Source organism: Myotis nattereri (genome assembly GCF_964212035.1).
Source record: "Myotis nattereri genome assembly, chromosome: X".
Lineage (NCBI taxonomy): Eukaryota > Metazoa > Chordata > Mammalia > Chiroptera > Vespertilionidae > Myotis > Myotis nattereri.
Window position 1 is genome coordinate 10,734,072 of NC_138078.1, and position 23,560 is coordinate 10,757,631.

A 23,560-nucleotide genomic window follows, 5' to 3' on the forward strand; every position below is an offset into this window, starting at 1 on the left:
CCTCTCTTCAAAAGGCAGCAGGCTCTTTAAATCAAGGTTCTTTAAATGCATTTGATTGTGAAGCTCTCACAGTAAAAGCTTTCTGAGAACGAACCCCTAATACAGGTATATTTATTTATTTGCAGCTAATACTGCTGAACTCATATTGTGTATATTACCAAACATACATGAAAATAGTAAATTCAAAAAAATAATAAATAGATAAAAATACCAATTCTAATGGTTTGCTTTCTATTCTCCAACATATCTGTGCTGCTGCTGTGGGGTAGGTACCTCAATTTAGAGACTACCAACTGCTAGGAAGCTGAGATCGGGTATGATTTCTCACCGCTAGCCCCAACACCAAGAGGCTAGCTGAGAGACTAGCCCCATTTGAGTTACTTCCTTTGGTTACTATCAGGCATTGAAGTATCAGGGACCAGGCACCGTAAGTACTCACTGCCAAACAGATCTGCACACATTGTTGTTTTCTCAGTTGATTCCCAAATCCAGCTGCTTTGCCTAGATTCTAGCATATTCCCCAGAATATGACCCATTCGAATGACTTTTCCTTGGTAGAAAATGGAACTGTAGCCAGTTCCAGGAAGCTTGTGAAACAGGACAGGTTGGTCTGCCCTGCCCAGTCTCTCCCTTGTGAGGTAATCAGCCTTCTCCATCCCCTCTAGCTTTCCATAGTTTGCTACTAGCATAGACTAACCGAGATGCTGGTTTAGACTTCCTCAGCAGCAGACCCTTAGACAAGCGTTTGAGAGCAAGAAGTTTATTTGGAAAGTAAAGGCAAACCCAGTAGGGGAGTGGGGGGAGTGAGAAAGGAAGGAGAAACAGCCAAGATAGCCAAGAAAGTGTAAGTCTAGCCTACAGAGGTGGAAAGGCAACCACTTTTCTCTACCCTCTCAAAAGTCTAACTGCAGCATTGTAATTAGGACCACAGTTCATTCTCATTTTTACTTTGCCTCTCCCATTTCACATCCTTGTTAAGTACTATAAAATAGACATGTCTACAGGAACACCCTCATCTCTCCCTTACCTCTTCTTCTGGCTCTTAACTCTGGCTGCTCAATCATCAGGTCTTAGCCTGACCACCACTTCTAGAAAGCCTTCCCTCATCCCCCTTTTTGTGATGGGGCTCTTTCTCTGTGTCCACCTATCCTGTTAGAGATCTTATTATACTGTATTCTTTAATTTATTCATATAATAAATATTATGTGCCTGGCACTGTTTTAGGTACTTGGAGTTTATATTGCAATAGGGGAGAGAGATTTTTAAAAATATGTTTTATTGATTATTAGAAAGGGAGAAAGAGACAGAAACATTGATTGGGCCCTAGCTGGTTTTGCTCAGTGGATAGAGCATTGAAGGTTCCCGGGTTCGATTCCAATCAAGGGCACATGCCTGGGATGCTGGCTTGATCCCCCGTAGGGGGCGTGCAGGAAGCAGCCAATCAATGATTCTCATCACTGATGTTTCTATCTCTCTCTCCCTCTCCCTTCCTCTCTGAAATCAATAAAAAAACCACCACCACAACAAAAAACATTGATTGGCTGCCTCCTACACACCCCCTACTGGGGATCAAGCCCGCATCCTGGGCATGTGCCCTGACCCAGAATCGAACCAGTGACCTCTTGGTACATAGGTTGATGCTCAACCACTAAGCCACACTGGCCAGGTGAGGAGACAGATTTTAATTTCTCATTTACCTATGTGTGTGTCTCACCTAATTGTTTCCATTTTCTTCACCATTTATGTCCGCCCCTCAGCACAGTGCCTGCCACATAGGAGATGTTCAATAAAAATGTGTTGAATTGAATGAAACAGCACAAGGCATCTTAGTTAAGGATGATTTGGTATTTCTATGGCTTTTTCTGGGGGGGGGGGAAATGAGTTCTCACCTTTCCTATTGGTTGTTACCCTATGGTGACGTGCCCATTGAAAGATAAATTGACCCATTATTTTTTCTTTTTTCAGACTAGCACAACACATCCATCTTCAGCTGGAGGAAAACCAGATAACATCTGAGTAGAAGCTGGAAACATCATTTTACAAACATATAAGGTGCTGACTGAGGCAGTGTAGTGTAATAATTATAAGCAGAGGTTGTAGAGTCAAAGTGCCTGGGTTCATATCCCAGCTCTGCTGCTTATTTGCTGTTTGACTTTGGGCTATAGTTCCTAATTCGTAAATAGGGATAATAGTAGTATATGTCTCATACGATGATGTATAGATTAGGTAAGGTTAACACATTTAAAATTTGTAAGTGTCTAGAACAGCCATGGGCAAACTATGGCCCGCGGACCGGATCTGGCCCATTTGAAATGAATAAAACTAAAAAAAAAAAAAGACCGTACCCTTTTATGTAATGATGTTTACTTTGAATTTATATTAGTTCACACAAACACTCCATCCATGCTTTTGTTCCGGCCCTCCGGTCCAGTTTAAGAACCCATTGTGGCCTTCGAGTCAAAACGTTTGCCCACCCCTGGTCTAGAACATAGTAAGTACTCAATAAATGTGATACTGTCATTGTGACTTGTTAACATACATGAGCACATTCATTTAATAATTGGAAGCTGGCTATAGGACTCTGTGGGGCTCAAAGTAGCATTTCAGCGTGCTTTGTACAATGGAAAAATATGGTTAAATTCTTCATTTTAAGCAAATTTTAAGTTTTGGACAAGTCACATATAGGGCACAGCCAATTCAATTCATGATCCAGAAGCTGATCATTAAAATAACTACCTAATTCACAAGTTCTTATCCTCTTTTTCTTTCTTTCTGAGATTAAACAAATATTTGCATTTGGTGCTGGAATGCCAAGAGGAATGAAATGGATTCTTTCCCTTCAGGGTTTCACATGTAAAAGGACAAATTACAGTGCACTTTGGGAAGTTCTATAATTGGACACACACATGGCTTTGAGTGCCAGAAGACAGTGACTAAGTCCCCTTTGGTGATTCAGGAAAGACATCACACAGAGGAGGTGACATTTGAACAACTGTATAGACCATAGCCATCATTTAATCACTGTATTGAATAGGCATTTGGCTGGAAACTCAGCCATACAGTGACATTATCCATTATTTTTTGGGGGGAGCCTGGCTAATTATGTTATCATTTGCAATGTGTATGGCAGCCTCCTCAGGTTCTGGGCTTGGAGTTCCTGCCATAGAAAACTATATGGTTACATTATCTCATAAGAGGCCCTCTGATAATATTTAATATGCTAATAAGAGTAGAGAAGCCCAGAGCTACCTTTCCAGTTATTTTTAAAGTGACTCCATTAGTATAAACATCAAGCTAGGTAACTGCTTTACTGGATCTCCTGTGGTACCAAATTGCAGAAAGGAATTGGCTAAAGAGTAGCTTGGGTGGGGTTATGAAATAATTATGTCTGGAGTCCTTTAAATCCTAGCTCTCTATGCCTAAGGCCAGTAAGATAAGGCCATACGCTGTGTAACCAACTAGGAAGAGTTTGGGAGGAAAATTGCTGTCAGTGCAGCTGCACTCAGCGTGAGACCCTGGGAACAGGTCACCCCTGATTGCCTCAAAAGACAGCCGAACTGTGGCTGGTGGCATCCAGCACTGACATCCGCACTTCGATTATTCAAGTGTGTCTTCGCTCCTCATCCTTCTCAAACTCAGCAAAATTACAGGTCAACTTTCCTTTTCCTTTCTGCTGATGGTGGGAGGTGAATCTCCCTTTCACAGATGGGTTCTTCAGCAAGCGGCTAATTGAATAGCTGGAGGAATAAAAATGTCATATAAATAAATTTGCAGCACAGCACCCAGCAGCTGCCCCTTTAACCGATGCTTTTTCAAGTCCTAAGGAGGAATGGTTAGTGATTCCACTTCCTTTTCTTAATTGTACTGAGAGGTTATTGTAATGTTTCCTAGAAATCATTCTTGATTTACCTAAAGAGTCAGCCATTGAATGCTTTTCTGCCCTTATTTGCCAAAACTCTCTTTTATACTTTGTACTGATGCATATTATTTATTCAAACAGCGGCCTGGTCCTGCCCTTACAGAGCCTGGTCCCCTTGGAAGCAGTCATGTGATCACAGCCCATTACTTGAGCACATCCCTATCTAGCCTGAAACAAGGCAGGGTTGGGGCAGAAAGCTGTGGCTGCTGGCCAGAGCTCAGTCTTTCCCGGATCTGTGGCTCTGGGCTCGGCTTCCAGGCTGGAAGGCAAAGCAGCTGTGGCCTGTTTGGGTTATTTCTTTGTGTGTGCGGGTGTGTGTTTATTTCTTGATTTATTTAAGCCGGAGCTCATCCTGCAGAGAGCTGCAGAGATGTGTGGAGTACGTGTGTGTATGTAGGGGGTGTTCCAGAGAGAGCTGACTTCTATCTTTTTTCTTTCAGACTTCAGTATTCCTCATAGAGAACGTTTTTTTTTGGGGGGTGAGGAAAAACCTCTGCATTGGCCAAGCAAAAGAACCAGGTAATATGTTTGTTTATTCTTAGGTATTTGGGGGAAGCAGAAGTCTACATTATAAGCGTATATTATGTAGCAACAAAACAGGGAATGTGTACTCCTTGGAGTTTATTTGATTGCTTTGCAATTTCTCAGATTGATTTTTCTCAAGGATGCTGATTGCAAATCACTTGCCATCGTCTTAAAAAATGTGCACAGATGACTTTGCAATCTAAACGGTTATGGCCTATTTCAAATGAACGTGATGTTTGGAAAAACTCTGTGGTCACTTGGGTGAGAGCTAGAAAAGGAGGGAAGGGATACTTTAAGAAACTCTTTTAGGCCCTTCATGGGGTGTTCTAAACCCCATTGTGCAACTTCGTGTTCAGAATGTTCAGAAATCTTTTTTTAGCTCCCTTGGCCTCTTGTTACCACAGAGCACCACAGGGTTTCCATCTGTCTGTAAGAAAGGGAAACAGAATTCCCTGCAACATTAAAGAATTCTCATTAGTGATTTAGTGCTTACATAGATTGACCAGGTTGGGTCCTGAAACCAAGGCATAGCAAACCTTTTAGTGGACAGACATTTTTGTTTTTTAAGATTAAACAGAGTAGGTCTTCAGTTCTGCCACTGATCAGCGTGCCACGGAGTACAATATTTAATTTCTGAGTCTCAGTGCCTTCATCTGTAATATGGGAGTGATGATATCATCTTGAAGATCGCTGTGAAGATTAACTGGATTAATAGAAATACAAAGCATCCACTGTGCTGGGTAAATAATAGTTCCTTAATAAGTAGTGGTGATTTTAGCTGCCATTATTATTATTATTATTATTATTATTATTATTATTATTCTGGTATAGTGTTCTTTCAGATCTTAGCGTTCTCAGGGAGAAAGAGCCCATATCTTGTGAATCTGCAATTATCCCAGAACCTGTAGACACCCAAGGGATTTAGTCTCTGGAAGGTCCCAGACAATGCATTTGGAAGGAGGAGATTAGAGCAAACACAAGTTTCATTTCAACACTTCTACCACAGGGGTACCCACCCATGCATAGCCCCTCCTAACTCATCAGCTAAGAATTGCTCCTTCCTCAGATATGTTATTATCCCTAGTTCCTTATGAGAAAACGGAGGTACAGAGTAATTAATGACTAGCTGAGAAGAATTTAAACTCTGGTTTGTCTGACTTCTAAACCCCAGGCTCCACTGGGCCAGCATTAAGCAGTTAGGAACCATAGGTGTTTTTGAGATGGTTTCCCTCAAAAGGGTTCCCTGCTAGGCTGTTTGGGAAACAGTGGACACTGTAGCTCTTTCTTAGAAATTGACGATGCACATTAACATATTGAAGGCTCTGAGGAATCCTGTAGTAAAGAAACCTGTGTAAACCTACTTCTCCTGAACTTATTTGATAATGAGATCTTTTTTTTGGGGGGGGGCCTTATTCCTAGAATTATAAACAACATGGAACTACACTTCCACAAACACACTTTGGAAAACCTGGCACCAGGCCAAGTTGCCCCTCATCACAGTCCTTCCTCATATAATAGCAGATACCCTCAGATACCTTCTAGTGGCCAATATAATTTCCACCCTTTTCTTATCCTTTAATCTAATGAGACCCAAGAAGAATCAGCAGCTCAGTCCTATAGATTTCCCCTTATTCATTTAGGACCCCAGATACAAGCAAATGCTACAGTGTTTTACTGGAAAGGTAGTAGTGGAAGGAGCCTCTCTAGCATGGTCTGCCAGGGACTCCTCTACTCTATGCCCTTTAGTTATATTTAAGCCACAGACATCAGGTTGTAGAACCCCTGTTTTTAAAAATATATATATTTTTATTGATTTCAGAGAGGAAGGGAGAGGGAGAGAGAGCTAGAAACATCAATGATGAGAGAGAATAATTGATCGGCTGCCTCCTGCATGACCCCCACTGGGGATCGAGCCCACAACCTGGGCATATGCCCTGACTGGGAATCGAACCGTGACCTCCTGGTTCATAGGTCTATGCTCAACCAGTGAGCCACACCCACCAGGCTAGAACCCCTCTTTTGATGAAGACCAAATGTCATGCAGCAGAGTGAGCCTGAAGAGGTATCTGGAGGACACATCTGTGGTGTCCACAGTTGAATGACTGAGTTCTAGATTTGGCTTCCTCAGGGCCAGAGCTAGAATAATCATTTCTCACAAAAGCTGAGTTTCTGCTAGGAAAAGCTAAGTTTCCAGCATGGGAAACCAACCATAGTTCACATCTAGAATGCCAGAGGTGGAATCAAGATCAACGTGGCTGAGCCAAGGTGTGAGGGTTCAGTAGAGATGTACTTTGAAATAAAATAATGAATAAGAACAACGAGGAGATTGGGCTAGCTTAGAGGGTACTTGATGGCCAAGGTTAGCTTGGCTCCAAGGACCATCTTTTGTTCTTTCTTTGTATCTTCGCCTTTGGAAATGAAAAGTGGCCAGGATGAAAAGAAATGAACATCAAACTGTTCAACCCTCCACTTCTCCCCCTCATCCCCCTTCCACACATACACTCACACACACAGTGAAAACCTTTTAGTGGAAGCCTTAGAAACCTTTCGTTTTGCACAGTTTAAATGAGTGCCAATGATGAATCATTATTTTATGTTTATGCTTAAAAAGCATCCTCAGTATATATGTATATATCGGTAAGGGACGGTGGCACCGGGCAAGTTTCAAGCTATTTTTTGACTGACTGTGGCATCCTTGGGTCTTTGTGAATGCTCCTGACACTCCCCACCTCTAGAGCTGAAGAACCCATTTCAGGCCCCAGGAAATTGTTTCTTCAGAGACTCTTTAGCACACTAAATGCTTTTCTAATGCTGACAGAGGGCAGGAAATTGAAGGAGCTTATGTTTTCCCAAATAATGGAAAATCCCCAAATCATTTTTATCAGCTTAGCAACTAGCCAGAGCTGTCCTCAAAGGCACATCTTTAAAAACTTGCTTCCCTCTCTGCCTTTAAGTGGATAATTACAGTCTAAGTTGGGCAGTGTGTGGGAGTAGGAAGTGGCATCTGGCTTTAACCAGGTCTTGTTTTGGCGAGAATTAAAATGAACTCTCTTTTTCTTTTTTTAAAATTTATTGATTTTAGAGAGACTGAGGCACTGGACAAGTTTCTGATTCAACAATAGGAAGTGATATATTTCAATCTCCATTTTCTTTTTCCAGAAAAAGGAAGAAAGCAATATTTAATAATGTAAAAATTCTAATAACAACTATTTTTTCTAATACCAAAGAATTCTAAAACAATTCCCATTTCCATCATGATTTAAAAATTTTGTTTAAAAATGGATGTATAAAGTACTATCCATTTTCTGGTTTAATAAAAGGTTTATAATCAAATAGCCAGCATTTGTGCACAAAATTATAGACTAATAATTATCTTTAGTTATTAATTTTTAAAGGACTCTAGCTTAGAAATATTCATTTATTCGTGCATTCATCATTTATCAAATACTTGCTATGTTAAAGACACTAGGTGACACTTTAACTGTAGGTGCCAGAGATTCAAGGAATGTTTAGAAAGTAAGATTCCCTAGAAGCTTACAGTCCAGCAGAAATATATTTAGCTATGATGCTTTTTAGTTCCTAGTGAATCTTTTATATGGACTTTTGTTGTGCAGTGAATTAACTGAGAACCAAATGCCTTTGGAGAGATATATTGCTTTATTTATTTCTTTTTCTGGATAAAGAAAATAACGATTGAAATATATCACTTCTTTTTGTTGAATCAGTGTTTGTTGCCTACTCAATGCCCAACTCTTATCTATATACTAGAGGCCCAGTGCATGAAATTCGTGCACGAGGGGGGGGGTCCCCTCAGACCAGCCTGGACCCTCTCCAATCCGGGACCCTTTAGGGGATGTCCGACTGCCGGTTTAGGCCCGATCCCGGGGATTGGGCCTAAACTGGCAGGCGGACATCCCTCTCACAATCCTGGACTGCTGGCTCCTAATCGCTCACCTGCCTGCCTGCCTGGTCACCCCTCACTGCCCCCACACCAGCCTAATTGCCCCCAACTGCCCCCCCTCTGCTGGCCTGGTTGCCCTCAAATGCAACCCCCTCACTGACCTGGTCACCCCTAACTGCCCCCCCTGCCAGCCTGGTCATAGGCAGCCACCTTTGTGAGGGTGTGATGGTCAATTTGCATATGACCTCTTTATTATCTATGCTAATAAAAGGGTAATATGTTAATTAGACTGGGAGACCTTCCAGATGTCCTTTCGGTCAAAGCCATGGTGGTGGGGTCGAGGCAGAGGCAGTTATGGGCGATCAAGCTAGGAGGGGAGGGCAGTTGGGGGTGAACATGCCATTGGGGGGAGGCAGTTGGGGGCGAGAAGGCTGGCAGGGGGCCAGTTGGGGGAGAGCAGGGTGGCCACTTGGGGGCGAGCAGACTGGCAGTGGGGAGAAGTTGGGGGCGATCAGGCCAGCAGGGGGGCAGTTGGGGGCAAGCAGGCCAGCAGGAGGGGTAGTTGGGGGCGATCAGGCTGGCGGGGGGGGGGGCAGTTGAGGGCGAGCAGGCCAACAGGCAGAGTGGTTAGGGTCGATCAGGCAGGCATGCAGGTGAGCAGTTAGGAGCCAACGGTCCCAGATTGCGAGAGGGATGTCCGACTGCTGGTTTAGGCCCGATTTGGGATTGGGCTTAAACCGGCAGTCAGACATCCCCCAAAGGGTTCCAGATTGGAGAGGGTGCAGGCCGGGCTGAGGGACCCTCCCTCCCCCGTGCACAGATTTCATGCACCGGGCCACTAGTATCCTATATAATAAAAGAGGAATATACTAATTAGCCGTTATGCCCTGAGGTGTAATGACCAATCACGTCACCACCAGATCACAGATCAGCTGGAGGGTGGGCCAGCGAAGTAAAAGGGAGCTTCGGAGAGCTACAGGAGGGGGCAGGCCAGCAAGCTATAAGGGATTGGAGGGGGGGAGTGGGGCAGGGGAAGCTACAGGAGGGTGTGGCGAAGTAAAAGGGAGCTTCGGAGAGCTACAGGAGGGGGCAGGCCAGCAAGCTATAAGGGATTGGAGGGGGGGAGTGGGGCAGGGGAAGCTACAGGAGGGTGTGGCAGTCGGCGGAATGCTACAGGAGGGTGGCAGTGACCTACTGGCTACAAGCAAGTGGCAGAGAACTACAGTATGGGGCAGGGCAGCAAGCAAGTGGGAGGCGGAGAGCTACAGCAGGGTGGGGCAGCAGGCAGAGAGCTACAGGAGGGCAGGGCAGCAGGCGAAGAGCTACAGGAGGGTGGCAGTGACCTACTGGTGCATGGATTCATGCTCAGGGCTCCTAGTAGCATATAAAAGCCTAATATGCTAAGTGTCTGGTCGTCCAGTTGGCTGGTCAACCAATCAAAGTGTAATATGCTAATGATATGCTAAAGCTGCTCAACTGCTCACTATGACGTGCACTGACCACCAGGGGTCAGACATTCGACTGGTCAACCAGTCACTATGATGTGCACTGACCACCAGGGGGAAGATGCTCTGACCGGTAGGTGAGCTTGCTGCTGAGGTCCAGCCGATTTGAACTGAGATGGGCTGGACATGCCCTGGAGCTCTCCCATGGTCCCTTCCTGGCTAGCGAACCTCCTGTGTCCCTCCCCAGACCCAATTGTCACTGGTTGGGTCCCTCAGCCTGGCATGCACCCTCTCACAATCTGGGATCCCTCAGGGGATGTCAGAGAGTTGGTTTTGGCCTGATCCCGCAGGCCAGGCCGAGGGACCCCCTGGTGCACGAATTCATGCAGTGGGCCTCAAGTGTATTCATAAAAAGGGTAGGAAAAATAGCATGATGATGGAAGTGAAGCCCAAGGAAGAGATGGAGAGCAGAGTTTCTCAAACAGATACAGGAAGTGCCTGCGCCAAAGCCCCCTGAAAGGTGCAGGCCACCCAGACTTCTTGAATCCAGTATTGGCAGTGAAGCCTGGGAACCTGAATTTTAAGTTTATTTTTATAAAATATACCAGAGGCCCGGTGCACAAAAATTTGTGCACTCGAGGGGAAGGGGGGGTCCCTCAGCCTGGCCTGTGCCCTCTCGCAGTCTGGGACGCCTCAGGGGATGACCACCTGCTGGCTTAGGCCCGCTTCCTGGGGGATTGGGCCTAAGATGGCAATCAGACATCCCTCTGGCAGCCCGGCAGCCCTCGGGGGATGTCCACTTGCCAGCGGGGAGCAGGCCTAAACTGCAGTCGGACATCCTTAGCGCTGCTGAGGAGGCAGGAGAGGCTCCCACCACCACTGCTGTACTGGCAGCCATCAGCCTGGCTTGTGGCTGAGCAGAGCTCCTCCCATGTGAGAGCGCCCTGACCACCAGAGGGCAGCTCCTGCATTGAGTGTCTGTCCCCTGGTGGTCAGTGTGTGTCATAGTGACCCGTCATTCCCAGTCTTTCTGCTGTGAGGGTCAGTTTGCTTATTACCCTTTTATTATATAGGATAGAGGCCTGGTGCACGGGTGGGGGCCAGCTGGTTTGCCCTGAAGGGTGTCCTGAATCAGGGTGGGGGTCCTGCTTGGGTGCCTGGCCAGCCTGGATGAGGGGATGATGGCTGTTTGCAGCTGGTCACACCCCCTTCAGGGTGGGGGTCCCCACTGGGGTGACTGGCCAGTCTGGGTGAGGGGCTGAGGGCCATTTTCATGCTGGCGGGTGACTGAAGCTCCCAACCTCTCTTTTTTTTCTTTTTATTCTGTAATTTATTTACCTTCTATGGCTGTCACTGCAACTGAGAGCTGGCTTTAGCTCTGAGGCTCGGCTCCAGCTCTGAGACCTCAGCTGCTGAAAGCAGGTATCTGGGTTTGTTTGGCTTCTATAATTGAAACACTGTTGCAACTCCAGCTCTGAGGCCCGGCTGGCTGAAAACAGGTTTCTGGGGTTTGTTTAGCTTCCATAATTGCAACATTGTTTCTTAGAGTGCAGCTCAGAGGCCAGCAGCGGCAGGTGGGGAACCTTGGCTTCCTCCATCACTGGAGCAAGCAAGCCTCCTGTTCGCTTCAGCTGCCTGGCTGCTGGCTGCCATCTTGGTTGGCAGTTAATTTGCATATCGCCCCGATTAGCCTATGGGAAGCGTGTCGGAGGTACGGTTAATTACCATGTTTGTCTATTATTAGATAGGATTTTTATTGATTTCAGAGAGGAAGGGAGAAGGAGAGAGAGATAGGAACATCGATGATGAGAGAGAATCATTGATCAGCTGTCTCCGGCACATGCTCCACTGGGAATGAAGCCTGCAACCTGGGCATGTGCCCTGACTGGGAATCAAACCATGACCTCCTGTTTCATAGGTCAATGCTCAACCACTGAGCCATGCCAGCTGGGCGGGAGTCTGCATTTTTTAAAAAAATGTATTTTTATTGATTTTAGAGAGGGAGGGAGAGGGAGAGAGAGAGATAGAAACATCAATGATGAGAGAGAATTATTGATCGACTGCCTCCTATAATGGGGATCAAGCCAGCAATGTGGGCATGTGCCCTTGACCAGAATCAAGCCAGGACCCTTCAGTTCGCAGGCCAACATTCTATCCAGTAAGCCAAACCAGGTAGGGCAAGTCTGAATTTTTAATAATCTCCTCTGGTAAGTCTCGTGGTACTCATGTTGGAGAGCATTAATATAGGCACTTGGATAAGGTCAGCAGGAGTAGATGAACTACTTCAAAGGCTGATGAAGACCCCAGCAGATGTGTTCTCATAGGCATTGCAGATAACCTTAGAGGTATTTTTGAGCATGGAGAGAAGGCAAGTGATGTGTAAATAGTGCCCCAATTTCAAACATGAGAAAAGGGTAGATGCCAGAAACCACAGCCTTATAAGCCTGACATGACCTTTGGAAAAATCTTGTTCCAAACAGATGAAGTCAAAAAGCATTCAGAGGAAAATGTGATGTTCACTAGGCATCATCGTGGATTCACTAAAACATTGTCTCTATTAGAGATTGTCAAACTTTGCTGCATATTAGAATCATCTGGGGAGCTTTAAAAAATCCAGATTCCCAACTCCACCCAAGGGGACCCAGGCACCAGTTTTCTAAGCCCCCAGAGATTCTGATTTAATAAGATGCTGTCTGATCAATAAGAGTTTGAAAGCTCCCCAGGCGATAACTAAAATGCAACAAAGTTTGATAACCATTTTGCCTATATGATAATTATGCAAGATGCTTAACTTCCTTGTACTTTCTGTCAATTCTAGGTAATTTTAAAGGTCTCTCCCACCTTTACACATCTATGATTTTGTTATTAAAAATCATGCCAAACTGATTTCCTTTCTTCCTCTCTCCCTGACTTCCCACCCTCCCTTTTCCTTCTCTTCCTCCTCTTCTTTTTCTTCTTCTGATTTGCGATAACTTGGAATGTCAAGGTGTCAAAGTACATATCTTAATTTCATTAAAATATTTAGCAAATTTCCAAGGACCACACTGGCTGGTTTTGCTCAGTGGTTAGAGTGTTGGCCCATGGTCCAAAGAGTCCTTGGTTTAATTCCCAGTCAAGGGCACGTACCTTGTTTGCAGGTTCCCAGTCCCTGTAGGGGTGCATGCAGGAGGCAATCAGTTGATGTGTCTCTCTCACGTAGTGTCTCTCTCAAGTAGGTCTCTCCCTCTCCCTCTCCCTCTCCCTCTCCCTCTCCCTCTCCCTCTCCCTCTCCCCCTCCCTCTCCCTCTCCCTCTCCCTCTCCCTCTCCCCCTCCCTCTCCCTCTCCCTCTCCCTCTCCCTCTCCCTCTCCTTCTCCCTCTCCCTCTCCCTCTCCCTCTCCCTCTCTCCCCCTTGTCCCTCACTTTCCACTCTCTCTAAAAATCAATGGGAAAAATATCCTCTGGTGAGGATTAAAAAAAAAAATTCCAAGGACCTCTCATAAATACATAAGATGATAGGTATGATGGATGAATGTACCCCCTAAATGTACAAATATGCTTGAAGGATGTGATGGATCTGCGGTAACCTTGGAAAATGGTTTGGAGTGGAATGCCACAAGGGTTGTGTGCTCTTGGAGCTGACCTTGTTACCGTTTAAGAAAGATATAGCCCTAGCTGCTTTTGCTCAGTAGTTAAAGTGTCAGCCTGCAGACTGAAAGGTCCTGGGTTTGATTCCATTCAAGGGAATCATATGTTGGTTGCAGGCTCGATCCCTGGTTGGGGCATGTGCAGGAGGCTACCAGTTTATGTGTCTCTCTCACATTGATGTTTCTCTCTCTCTGTTTTTCCCCCTCCCTTCCATTCTCTCTAAAAAAATCAATGGAAAAAAATATCCTCGGGTGAAGATGAACAACAACAAAGGATATAAAATAAATCCCTATTAAATTTGTAAATAACTCCAAATTTAAGAGGGTTAATTGATTCAACACGTAAAAGAATCAGGCCTGTTCTGATTAGAATATCTGTTTATTAAGGTTATTATTTTAAAAATATTTTCATAATTAAAATATTTTCTCATTTTTGTTTTCCCTTTTCTTCAGTTGAGTTGAAATTTTGAAGCTTTTAGTGTAGTGCTAATGGAAACATAAACATGCCTGTAGGGTTCCTAGTTACTTAGTTGTTCTATGACTTTTTTTCTATAAGAAATGTAAATATATTAGATCAGGTTGCTTTGGAGCATCAAAAAATAAGGGAAATGTGGGAGCTAAAAAAAATAATAATTTTACTCCCACCTTCTAGTTTCTTCTACATGGGCTAATAATCAAATCAACAGAGACAAATCACCAGGAGAAAATTAAATTTTAATACATGCTCACAGGGGATTCACATAAGCATGGAAATTCCAAAGACAGTGAAGTAAAATTGGGTGTACTGTATAGGTCATTTTTGAACAAAGAAGAAAAGGGGGCCTGAGATTTCAAAGCAAGTAGGCAATTTACAGGTAGTTGAGGAAGAGAGGAACATACTTTTGCTAGGCAACCCAGAAACAGTGAGACACAGGGTGGTCTAGTAAGTGGGCACCTGCTTAGAGTCCTCCTTCTAATACTAAGGTGATTGTGATAAGGTTCTCTTCCTGAAGCAGGTTTTCCCCCCCTATTTGAATCTCTTCGGCAGGAAAGGGGGAAGGTCAAAGGTTCTTTCTGAGTCTTTTGTTTCTCTTAATATCCCTGCTTAAAGATCAGTATCACCAAAAGCAAAACTTTTGGCCCCCTTCAGAAATATCACCCCCCAAAAATCGATGAGGAAAGGAATTTCATCAGAAATTCTCAGGGAGTGATTGTGGAAAATCCCTTTAGTAGTTTCATCTACTCGTCAGAGGGGCTGGTGAGCTAGCGGAAGGTAGATTTGGAAGAGTCTCAAAAACACTGGGAGAGCTTGTTTAAAAAGGGCACTTGGACAGATTCTGATGCCTTCCTTTGAGGGGGAGGCCTTGAACCTCCTTTTTATAAACAAGTGCTCTGATTCTGAGAAATATTGTCAAAGAACTCACTTTGATTTGGATTTTGGCATTTAAATATCTTGTTTTTGTCTCATAGTCAGTCCTCCAATTTGTGTTTTTCAAAGCCCAGATAGATTTAATTATTTGAGCTGAAAACTAACACTGTTAAATAATGTCAGATCTTTCATATCTTATTCCCTGTATTTCAGTTAGAAAATTGAACGCTCTTACATTGCCATTTTTCTTTTCGTTTTTAATGTTTTATTTTCTGCAGACCTTGATCTGACTGAGACATGAGGAAAATAAAATTTATGTGTAACAGAAAAGCAACCTATAGCTGCTCCGTTGCTGCTGCTGTGCTGTGGAAAATAAACCAGGATTAGATTATGTCTGGTCACTTTCCACATCACATGACGAACGAACGGCAGTTGAGAAGAAGCATAAAATGAATCCTGCTGAGCAGTCAGTCCTTAGATACCTAGTTGTTAACATCCTGCTTCCTTCCCCTCCCTCCTGTGTATTCCCCATCAGGCTCTGTGACTGAAGTGCCAGCTAAGGAGTGGTTTCTCACACCTCTTCACACCATCTGGGAATAAGAAGTTGCAACTATTTCATACCATCTAGAAGACATGGGCTGTGGTAGTTCATCAATTAAAATCAAGAAATCTGCAAAAAGTGAGTGCTAGGAATGTGCCTGTCTTCCTGATGAAAAATGAGCCAATTACCTGTCCTCCTTTCTCATTTACTCACATAGTTGGTTCTGGAGCTGCCTGCTCTGTGTGATTTTGCACAAGGCATCATCACTTGAACCAAAGGCTAAATATTGGGATAACATCAGAAACTACTGTTAGGAAAATGTAGCTTTGAATTTCTGATGTACCATAAAGTATTATCTAAGAGATATTTTATATTTGATTTGATTTCAGTTGGAAATATACTAATATAAAATCTCAATTTAAAACTCAGTGGCAGGGAACAAGAAAGTCTCTGTAAACTTATATTATTTATTCAATATGCTTATAAATAGCTATATTCATACCTATGTGACATTTGGTAACATCATTGAATCTTTATTAGGTTTTATAACTCAGTGATCAGATTATTTTTATAGCTATTCAACACAGAACTTTATGAGATTTGCCTCATGTTTTTAGAATATTCTAGGTAGAGTTTGGCAAATGCTAGAACATCTGCTTCTCCAAAAGGGTGTTGTTTCTAAATAGTTGACATGCCCCCTACTATTCCTATATAATTAGAAACTTAACATTTTCTTTATTTTGTACTGAGGTTCTTTCTCATAGGTACTAGAATCTAGTTAAAACTCGAGTGTTTAAGAAACATAGTCTTTGCAAAGAAATTAAAATAAAAACAAGCAAGCTGGGACAGTTATGTGAATAATTTGTTCTTAAATTCCATCCTTTTGTTATCTAGGTATAGATAATTGCCCCAATTTCTCTTCCACATCTTGGTGTGTTTTTTTTTAATCTTTATTGTTCAGATTATTACAGTTGTTCCTCTTTTTTCCCCCCATAGCTCCCCTCCACCCGGTTCCCACCCCACCCTCTGCCCTTACCCCCCACACACACTGTCCTTATCCATAGGTGTACAATTTTTGCCCAGTCTCTTCCTGCACCCCCACACCCCTTTGCCCCCGAGAACTGTCAGTCCACTCCCTTTCTATGCCCCTGATTCTATTATATTCACCAGTTTATTCTGTTCATCAGATTTTTTATTACTTGATTTTTAGATTCACTTGTTGATAGATATGTACTTGTTGTTCATAATTTTTATCTTTACCTTTTTCTTCTTCCTCTTCTTAAAGGATACCTTTCAGCATTTCATATAATACTGGTTTGATGGTGATGAACTCCTTTAGCTTTTCCTTATCTGTGAAGCTCTTTATCTGACGTTCAATTCTGAATGATAGCTTTGCTGGATAGAGTAATCTGGGTTGTAGGTTCTTGGTATTCATCACTTTGAATATTTCTTGCCACTTCCTTCTGGCTTGCAAAGTTTCTGTTGAGAAATCAGCTGACGGATGTATGGGTACTCCTTTGTAGGTAACTAGCTGTTTTTCTCTTGCTGCTTTTAAGATTCTCTCTTTGTCTTTTGCTCTTGGCATTTTAATTATGATGTGTCTTGGTGTGGTCCTCTTTGGATTCCTTTTGTTTGGGGTTCTCTGCGCTTCCTGGACTTGTAAGTCTATTTCTTTCACCAGGTAGGGAAAGTTTTCTGTCATTATTTCTTCAAATAGGTTTTCAATATCTTGCTCTCTCTCTTCTTCTGGCACCCCTATAATTCGGATGTTGGTACGCTTGAAGTTGTCCCAGAGGCTCCTTACACTGTCTTCATATTTTTGGATTCTTTTTTCTTTTTGCTTTTCCATTTGGGTGGTTTTTAATTCTTTGTACTTCAAATCTTTGACTTGATTCTTGCCATTCTCAAGTCTGCTGTTGGATCTCTGTATAATATTCTTTATTTCAGTCAGTGTATGCTTAATTTCTAGTTGGTCCTTTTTCATATCCTCGAGGGTCTCACTAGACTTATTGAGGGTCTTACTAAATTTATCGGTGGTTTCTAGAAAATTCTTGAAAAGCCTTAAAACTGTGGTTTTGAACTCTATATCCAGTAGTTCGCTTTCCTCCATTTCTGTCATTTGTGACCTGTTTCTTTATCTCTGCATTTTGGCTGCTTTCCTGTGTTGATAGAGTGATTTTCTGTGGTAGGTGTCCTATAGGGCCCAGTGGCTCAGCCTCCCCAATTACCTGAGGTGGACACCCTTGGTGTACCCCTTTGTGGGCTGTGTGAACAGTCTTGTAGTTAAGCCTTGATTTTAGTTGGTATCACTGGGAGGAATTGACCTCCCAGCCAATTGGCTATGAGAATCAGCTGTGTCTATGGTGGGAGAACTTCTGTGCTGGTGACACCCTTATGGGGCAAGACTTGCTTCAGTGAGGCTTTGGTGCTCACTGAGTCTGCCCCCTGAGTGTGTCCCTTATAGATCTGAGGAGTTGTAATCAGGATGGTCCCACTCTGACCACTGGGTACACTGGCACTTGGATCTCTAAGGAGGTGCTAATTTAGCCTCTCCCTGAGGCTACCTAGCAGGAGGTACAGAGAGATCTGCAGATTCCTCTTCTTTGTTTGGGATTTGGAGGTGCCCAGATGAGGCCCAGCTGTGAAGCAATGCAGTCTGCTGTGTGGCCTTGGGCCTTCTTTTGGATGACCTGGGTCTCTCTGACCCAGCTGCAGTTTGTTAGGTAATTTTAGATTGCAAAGGGCCAGGTCATTCATATGCAAAAGCCTCTACGCACAGCTTGGGTGGGGTGGGGTCTCAGGGAATCAACAGGGCGGAGCAAACAGCTATGGCTGATCCTCAGCCCTGCCCTAAGAGGTCCCAGGTCTCAGTGTCCTATGGTAATCGCTGCAAGCCCCTCTGAGAGAAAGCCGCCCTTGAGTTCTGTCCAGTGCCAGACAGTCCAGTTTCTCCCAGTATGAGTCTCAGTCCCCAGAGACTTGCCCAGAACTGGAGTCAGGGCCATCGAGAGCTTGTGTCTCCCTCCCGATTGAAAAAGACAACCGTGTCCTCAGTTGCCAGCCCTTTCCGTGCACGCCTCCGTACCTCTGCACTTTACTTCTGGACCTCCTCTGAGTCTCAGTGTGCTTTTCTCTTTCCTTCTAGTTGTAGAATTTCCACTCAGCCAGCCTTCCTGTGGTTCTGGATGATGTCTATTTTGTCTTTTATATTTTTGAAGTGATTGTGTGAGGCAGCAATTTCCAGTGTTTACCTATGCCACCATCTTGGTTTCTCCTCCATGCTTGCTCTTCAATTTATCCACATCTTGGTTTTGGAAGTTCACTCAGTCTTAGTATGGAGAGTTTAGGATGAAGGGTTTTCCATGCGAGTTAGTGTGAGATGGTTTCCTTTTGGTTTCAAATGCTGTGCTCTCTCCTAGTTGAATTGTGCATGTGTAGTTGGCCATCCATATCTGTGGATTTCCCATCCACTGATTTATCCAACCCCGAATCAAAAATATTAGAAAGAAAAATATCCCAGAAAGTTGGGGGCGAGCAGGCATGGAATGTTAAGGCATTTTAAAAATGTTTTTATTGATTTCAGAGAGAGGAAGGGAGAGAGAGAGAGGTAGAAACATTGATAAGAGAGAAACATCAATAGGATGCCTCTTGCACACCCCCTACTGGGGATCCAGCCCACAACCCTGGCATGTGCCCTGACTGGGAATCGAACTATGACCTCCTGGTTCATGGATGACACTCCAGCTAGCTGAGCCACACCAGCCTGGCTCATGGTATTTTTGAGAAAGAGTAGTTTACATGTAAAATGGAAGCTATCCCCTTCTTGTGGGCTATCCACCTTCCATGTAGAGAAGTAGCATTGATTTTTATCGTTATTGTTGTTATTTCACTCCCTTTGCGACATGCAACAGGGAAGAGAAAAATAATGGCTATACTTTACTGAGTGCCTACAACATTCATTATTTCTATTTCTCACCAAAATTCTTGGAGGAAGATTTGATTAGTCTCTCTTTCTAGATGAAGAAACTAAGACTTACAGAACTGCCCCAAGTCATGCATTAGTTGGTGGCTGAACCTGAATTGGAGCCAGGTTTGACAGATTCCAAAGAATATGCTACTTTAAAAAAAACCTATTGAATGTATTGGGGTAACAGCTATACTAATAAAGGGGTAATATGCTAATTCGACCAGGAAACCTTCCGGGAGACCTTCTGGATGTCCTTCCAGACAAAGCCATGGTGGCGGGGCCGAAGCAGAGGCGGTTAGGGGTGATCAGGCTGGCAGGGTGGGGCAGTTGGGGGTGAGCAGGCCAGCAGGGGGTGGCAGTTGGGGGTGATCAGGCCAGCAGGGGGGGTAGTTGGGGATGAGCAGGCTGGCAGGGGGGGAAGTTGGGGGCAATTAGGCTGGCAGAGGGGGCAGTTGGGGGCAAGCACACCAGCAGAGGGGGTAGTTGGGGGTGATCAGGCCAGCAGGGGGGCATTTGGGGATGAACAGGATGGCAGGGGGGGTAGTTGGGGGTGATCAGGCCAGCAGAGGGAGGTATAGGTGGGGGCAAGCAGGCCGGTGGGGGGGCAGTTGGAGGTGATCAGGCCGGTAGGCAGAGTGGTTAGGGGCGATCAGGCAGTCAGGCAGGTGAGTGGTTAGGAGCCAGTGGTCCCTGATTGTGAGAGGGATGTTCGACTGCTGGTTTAGGCCCAATCCCTGTGGGTACATAAGACCTTCTTCACTTCATATGATTCTCATCTTATCTTTTGCTCAGTCGTACATACCCCGAGGGGTCCCAGATTGGAGAGGGTGCAGGCCGGGCTGAGGGACACCCCTCCATGCACAAATTTCATGCACCGGGCCACTAGTTGGTTAATAAAATGGAATAGGTTTTAGGTATACAACTCTATAATACCTCATCTGTAAATTGTATTGTGTGCTTACTACCCCAAGACAAGTCTCCTTCTTTAATCATTTATTCCCCTTTTACCCTTTTCTACCTCCCCCTGTTATTGGTGGAAGTGGAGTTCTTGGGGTGCTGCAAGGAAAAGGAATTTCCTGAGACTCCCATGGGAGGATGGGGTTTTGTGGAAAGCTTTATTGATGATGTAAAGTTAAGGGGGTCCCCTCCAAGTTCCCATCTTTGCCCTTCTCACCATGGAAGAAGTCCAGTCTTCAGCAGGCCCAGAATGAAGGCCACGGCCCAGAGTTTCTGCTTCATATTAAAGCACAGTCCAGTCCAGCATCTGGCTAGCTTAGCTTGTGTTCCCAGCTGCAGTCCATTGTGTGTAGGGTATGCAAGGCCATGGGACATGTGACTGCTTAAGGCCACATGGCTATAGAGAGAGAACAGGTGATCACACAGATGAGTGTGGTCATGGAGCAAGAGAGAGTAAGAGAAGAACAAAGCAGAGGGAACTCCTTGGGGATTTTAACCAGTAGCTTCTTCAAACTAACCAATTAACTTTCTAAGATTTCACATGCTTTTGATGGGGTCCACCCCCTAGCCAATCCATTGTTCCCCAGACTAGCCTGACAAGCACCTCCCCTGGGCCACTCCAACTCCCACTGCACATGTGCCTATTCCCCCTTCTTCCCCCAATAATCCAGTACCAGATGGGGGAAGGGAGGGGTGTTTACACCTTGGAGGAACAATGCTGTGTGGAGCTGTAGCTTCCTGATGAAGCTTCCCAGGTGACTATGTTTACAATATCTGACTCCATTTGCCTTCTTTTCTTTATTAATATTTATTAATGTTACGATAACACCCCACCCCTCTTTCCCTCTGGTAATCACCATACTGTTGTCTGTGTCTATGAGCTTTTGTTTTTATTTCTTAATCCCTTCACCTTTTTCACCCAGTCCATGCTCCTTTTGATACACTGTCCTGACTTGTCAAATTGGAATTCAACCAAAAAAACCCAGAAATTAAACATTGCTATTTCATTCTCCTGAACTTGAGTTTACACTTAAAATTTTATATCAATGGGTTTTGAATTAATAATCTGTTTCCTTTTGCTTTTTCTCATGGAGCACTTTGAGAACACTCTGATATATTTTCTTTTGTTTCTTTACTTGAGACCACTTAGACATGCATTTATTCATTTTCTCTAAGTGCTGAGGAGCCCACAAAGGCTATCTGTGCCAAGCCAGCTCAGCCAAGGGTTCATAAGCCTGAGTGAGGGCGGCAAATGGATGAAGAAATGATAGACAAAGAGAATAAGCTGGGTCTAGGTGGATCTTCCTGTGCCTGGCTGAGGCCACAGAGACCCAGACAGCAAGCTGAGCCTTTATTTTATAGCCAGAGGTAAACAAGGTAGTGGTCACTGTAGTTAAAATGTTCTTGTGAGTTTCGCTTGTTTGGGCAGCACTTGCTACATCTCTGTCAGCCCATTAGCTTCCCAGATAAGATCAAGCGCTGTGCCCTCTAAGCTGGGACTTGTTTGTGGCTTTGCCAACAGTTCAGTCTGAGGCTTAACCCTATAACCACGCCCTACAGCTATCTAGTTTTTTAGCTTTGAAGTTTGATGTCTTAAGCTATAACAAATGAAAAATGTCTCTAATGGATATTGTTCTTTTAAAAAATACTTGTTTTCTATTTTTACTTAAAATTTTGAAAATACTAAATAGCCACCACATACTTCTTTAATTCTTGGAGTAACATCTAGTTAATTTAGTTGTTTACATATCTAACAATCAAGCCATTCAGAACTGCTTGAGAGATCCCCTCCCTCCATACCCAGCCCTATATTTCCCAGTTGTTCAAAATTGCCCTTTGTAACTGTTTTCTTTCCCTTGCCCTCTTCCCTCCAGTTACTCTCCTCTGTCCTCCTGCTAAGAGTTTGCTCCTGAAGGGAGCATTCACACCACTGTCCCATACCTCCTCCTTTATCCCATCCCATGGAAAATGATTTTGACAAGTTCTAGAATGACCTTGAAGTCCAGTGGTGCATTTTCGGTACTTATTTTGCTTGATGTCCTGGCAGTAGTTGGCATTCTTGAACACTCCCCTCTTAACATACTCAAGGCTCTTGCTTTCAGTGCCAGCATATTGTCCTGGATTTCCTTTTATGTCTCTGTTTGAACTATTTATGAGTCCTTTTTAAAAAATATATATTTTTATTGATTGCAGAGAGGAAGGAAGAAGGAGAGAGAGAGAGAGAGAGAGAGAGAGAGAGAGAGAGAGAGAGAGAAAGAGAGAGAGAGACAGACAGACATCAATGATGAGGGGGAATCATTGATCAGCTGCCTCCTGCATGCCCCCCACCGGGGACTGAGCCTCCAACCCAGGCATGTGCCCTGTTTGGGAATCAAACTGTGACCTCCTGGTTCATAGGTTAATGCTCAAAAACTGAGCTACACAGGTCAGGCAAGGGTGCACTTTCTTGCAAGTTTTAAATATTGGGGTTCCTCTGGATTCTTCTTGGCCCTCTTTGTCACTCTAATGCCCTCTTTGGGTGACTTTACTCCCATGGCTTTAATTAAGATCAGTATTCCAAATCTGCCAATGCATTAGTTTCAGCCCACATTTTATACTATAATCCCTGGTTGATTGGCATCAAATGCAAATCATTTTAAACAAGTACTTTTCTTTGTAAAAGAAGATCACTTCCTTCATTTGAAATTATCCCTCTCAATAACAATTTTTACTTAATTATTCACTTTTTGATATGATAAAATATGAGCCTTAAGATTTATATCGGACTAGAGGCCCAGTGCACAAAATTCGTGCATGGGGTCGGGTACCCTCAGCCCAGTTTGCACCCTCTCCAATCCGGGACCTCTTGGGGGATGTCTGACTGCCAACAGGGATCAGATCTAAACTGGCAGTTGGACATCCCTATCACAATCCTGGACCACTGGCTCCTAATCACTCACCTACCTGCCTGCCTGATTGCCCCTAACTGTCCCCCCTGCCAGCCTGGTTGCCCCTCACTGCCCCCCCTGCCGGCCTAATATCACCCCCAATTGTCCCCCTGCTGGCCTAGTCACCCCCAACTGCACCCCCTGCTGGCCTGGTCACCCCTAACTGCCCCCCCTGCCGGCCTGGTTGCCCCAACATCCCCCCTCTGCCAGCCTGGTCACCCCTAACTGCCCCCCCGCCATCCTGGTCACCCTAACTTACCCCACCCCTGCTGGCCTGGTTGCCTCCAACTCCCTCCCGCCAGCCTGATCACCTCTCATGCCCCCCCCCCCCCAAGCCGGCCTGTTCACCCCACGCAGCCTGCTCTTCAGTCATTTGGTTATCCCTCACTAACCCCCCTGCTGGCC

General features: G+C 44.5%; 1 protein-coding gene across 4 annotated transcripts in view; it reads left to right on the forward strand.

Moving 5' to 3' along the window:
* Positions 1-1,965: 1,965 nt before the first annotated feature.
* Positions 1,966-23,560, forward strand: part of PPEF1 (protein phosphatase with EF-hand domain 1) — a 95,992-nt gene continuing 74,397 nt past the window's right edge. For 2 of the 4 annotated variants that reach the window (XM_081081516.1, XM_081081519.1), the window contains exons 1-3: positions 4,072-4,230; positions 4,360-4,438; positions 15,299-15,442. In XM_081081516.1, coding sequence (XP_080937642.1) covers positions 15,397-15,442 — 46 coding nt within the window. In that variant the 5' untranslated portion in view covers positions 4,072-4,230; positions 4,360-4,438; positions 15,299-15,396. The other 2 variants (XM_081081517.1, XM_081081518.1) reach the window with 2 other exon arrangements.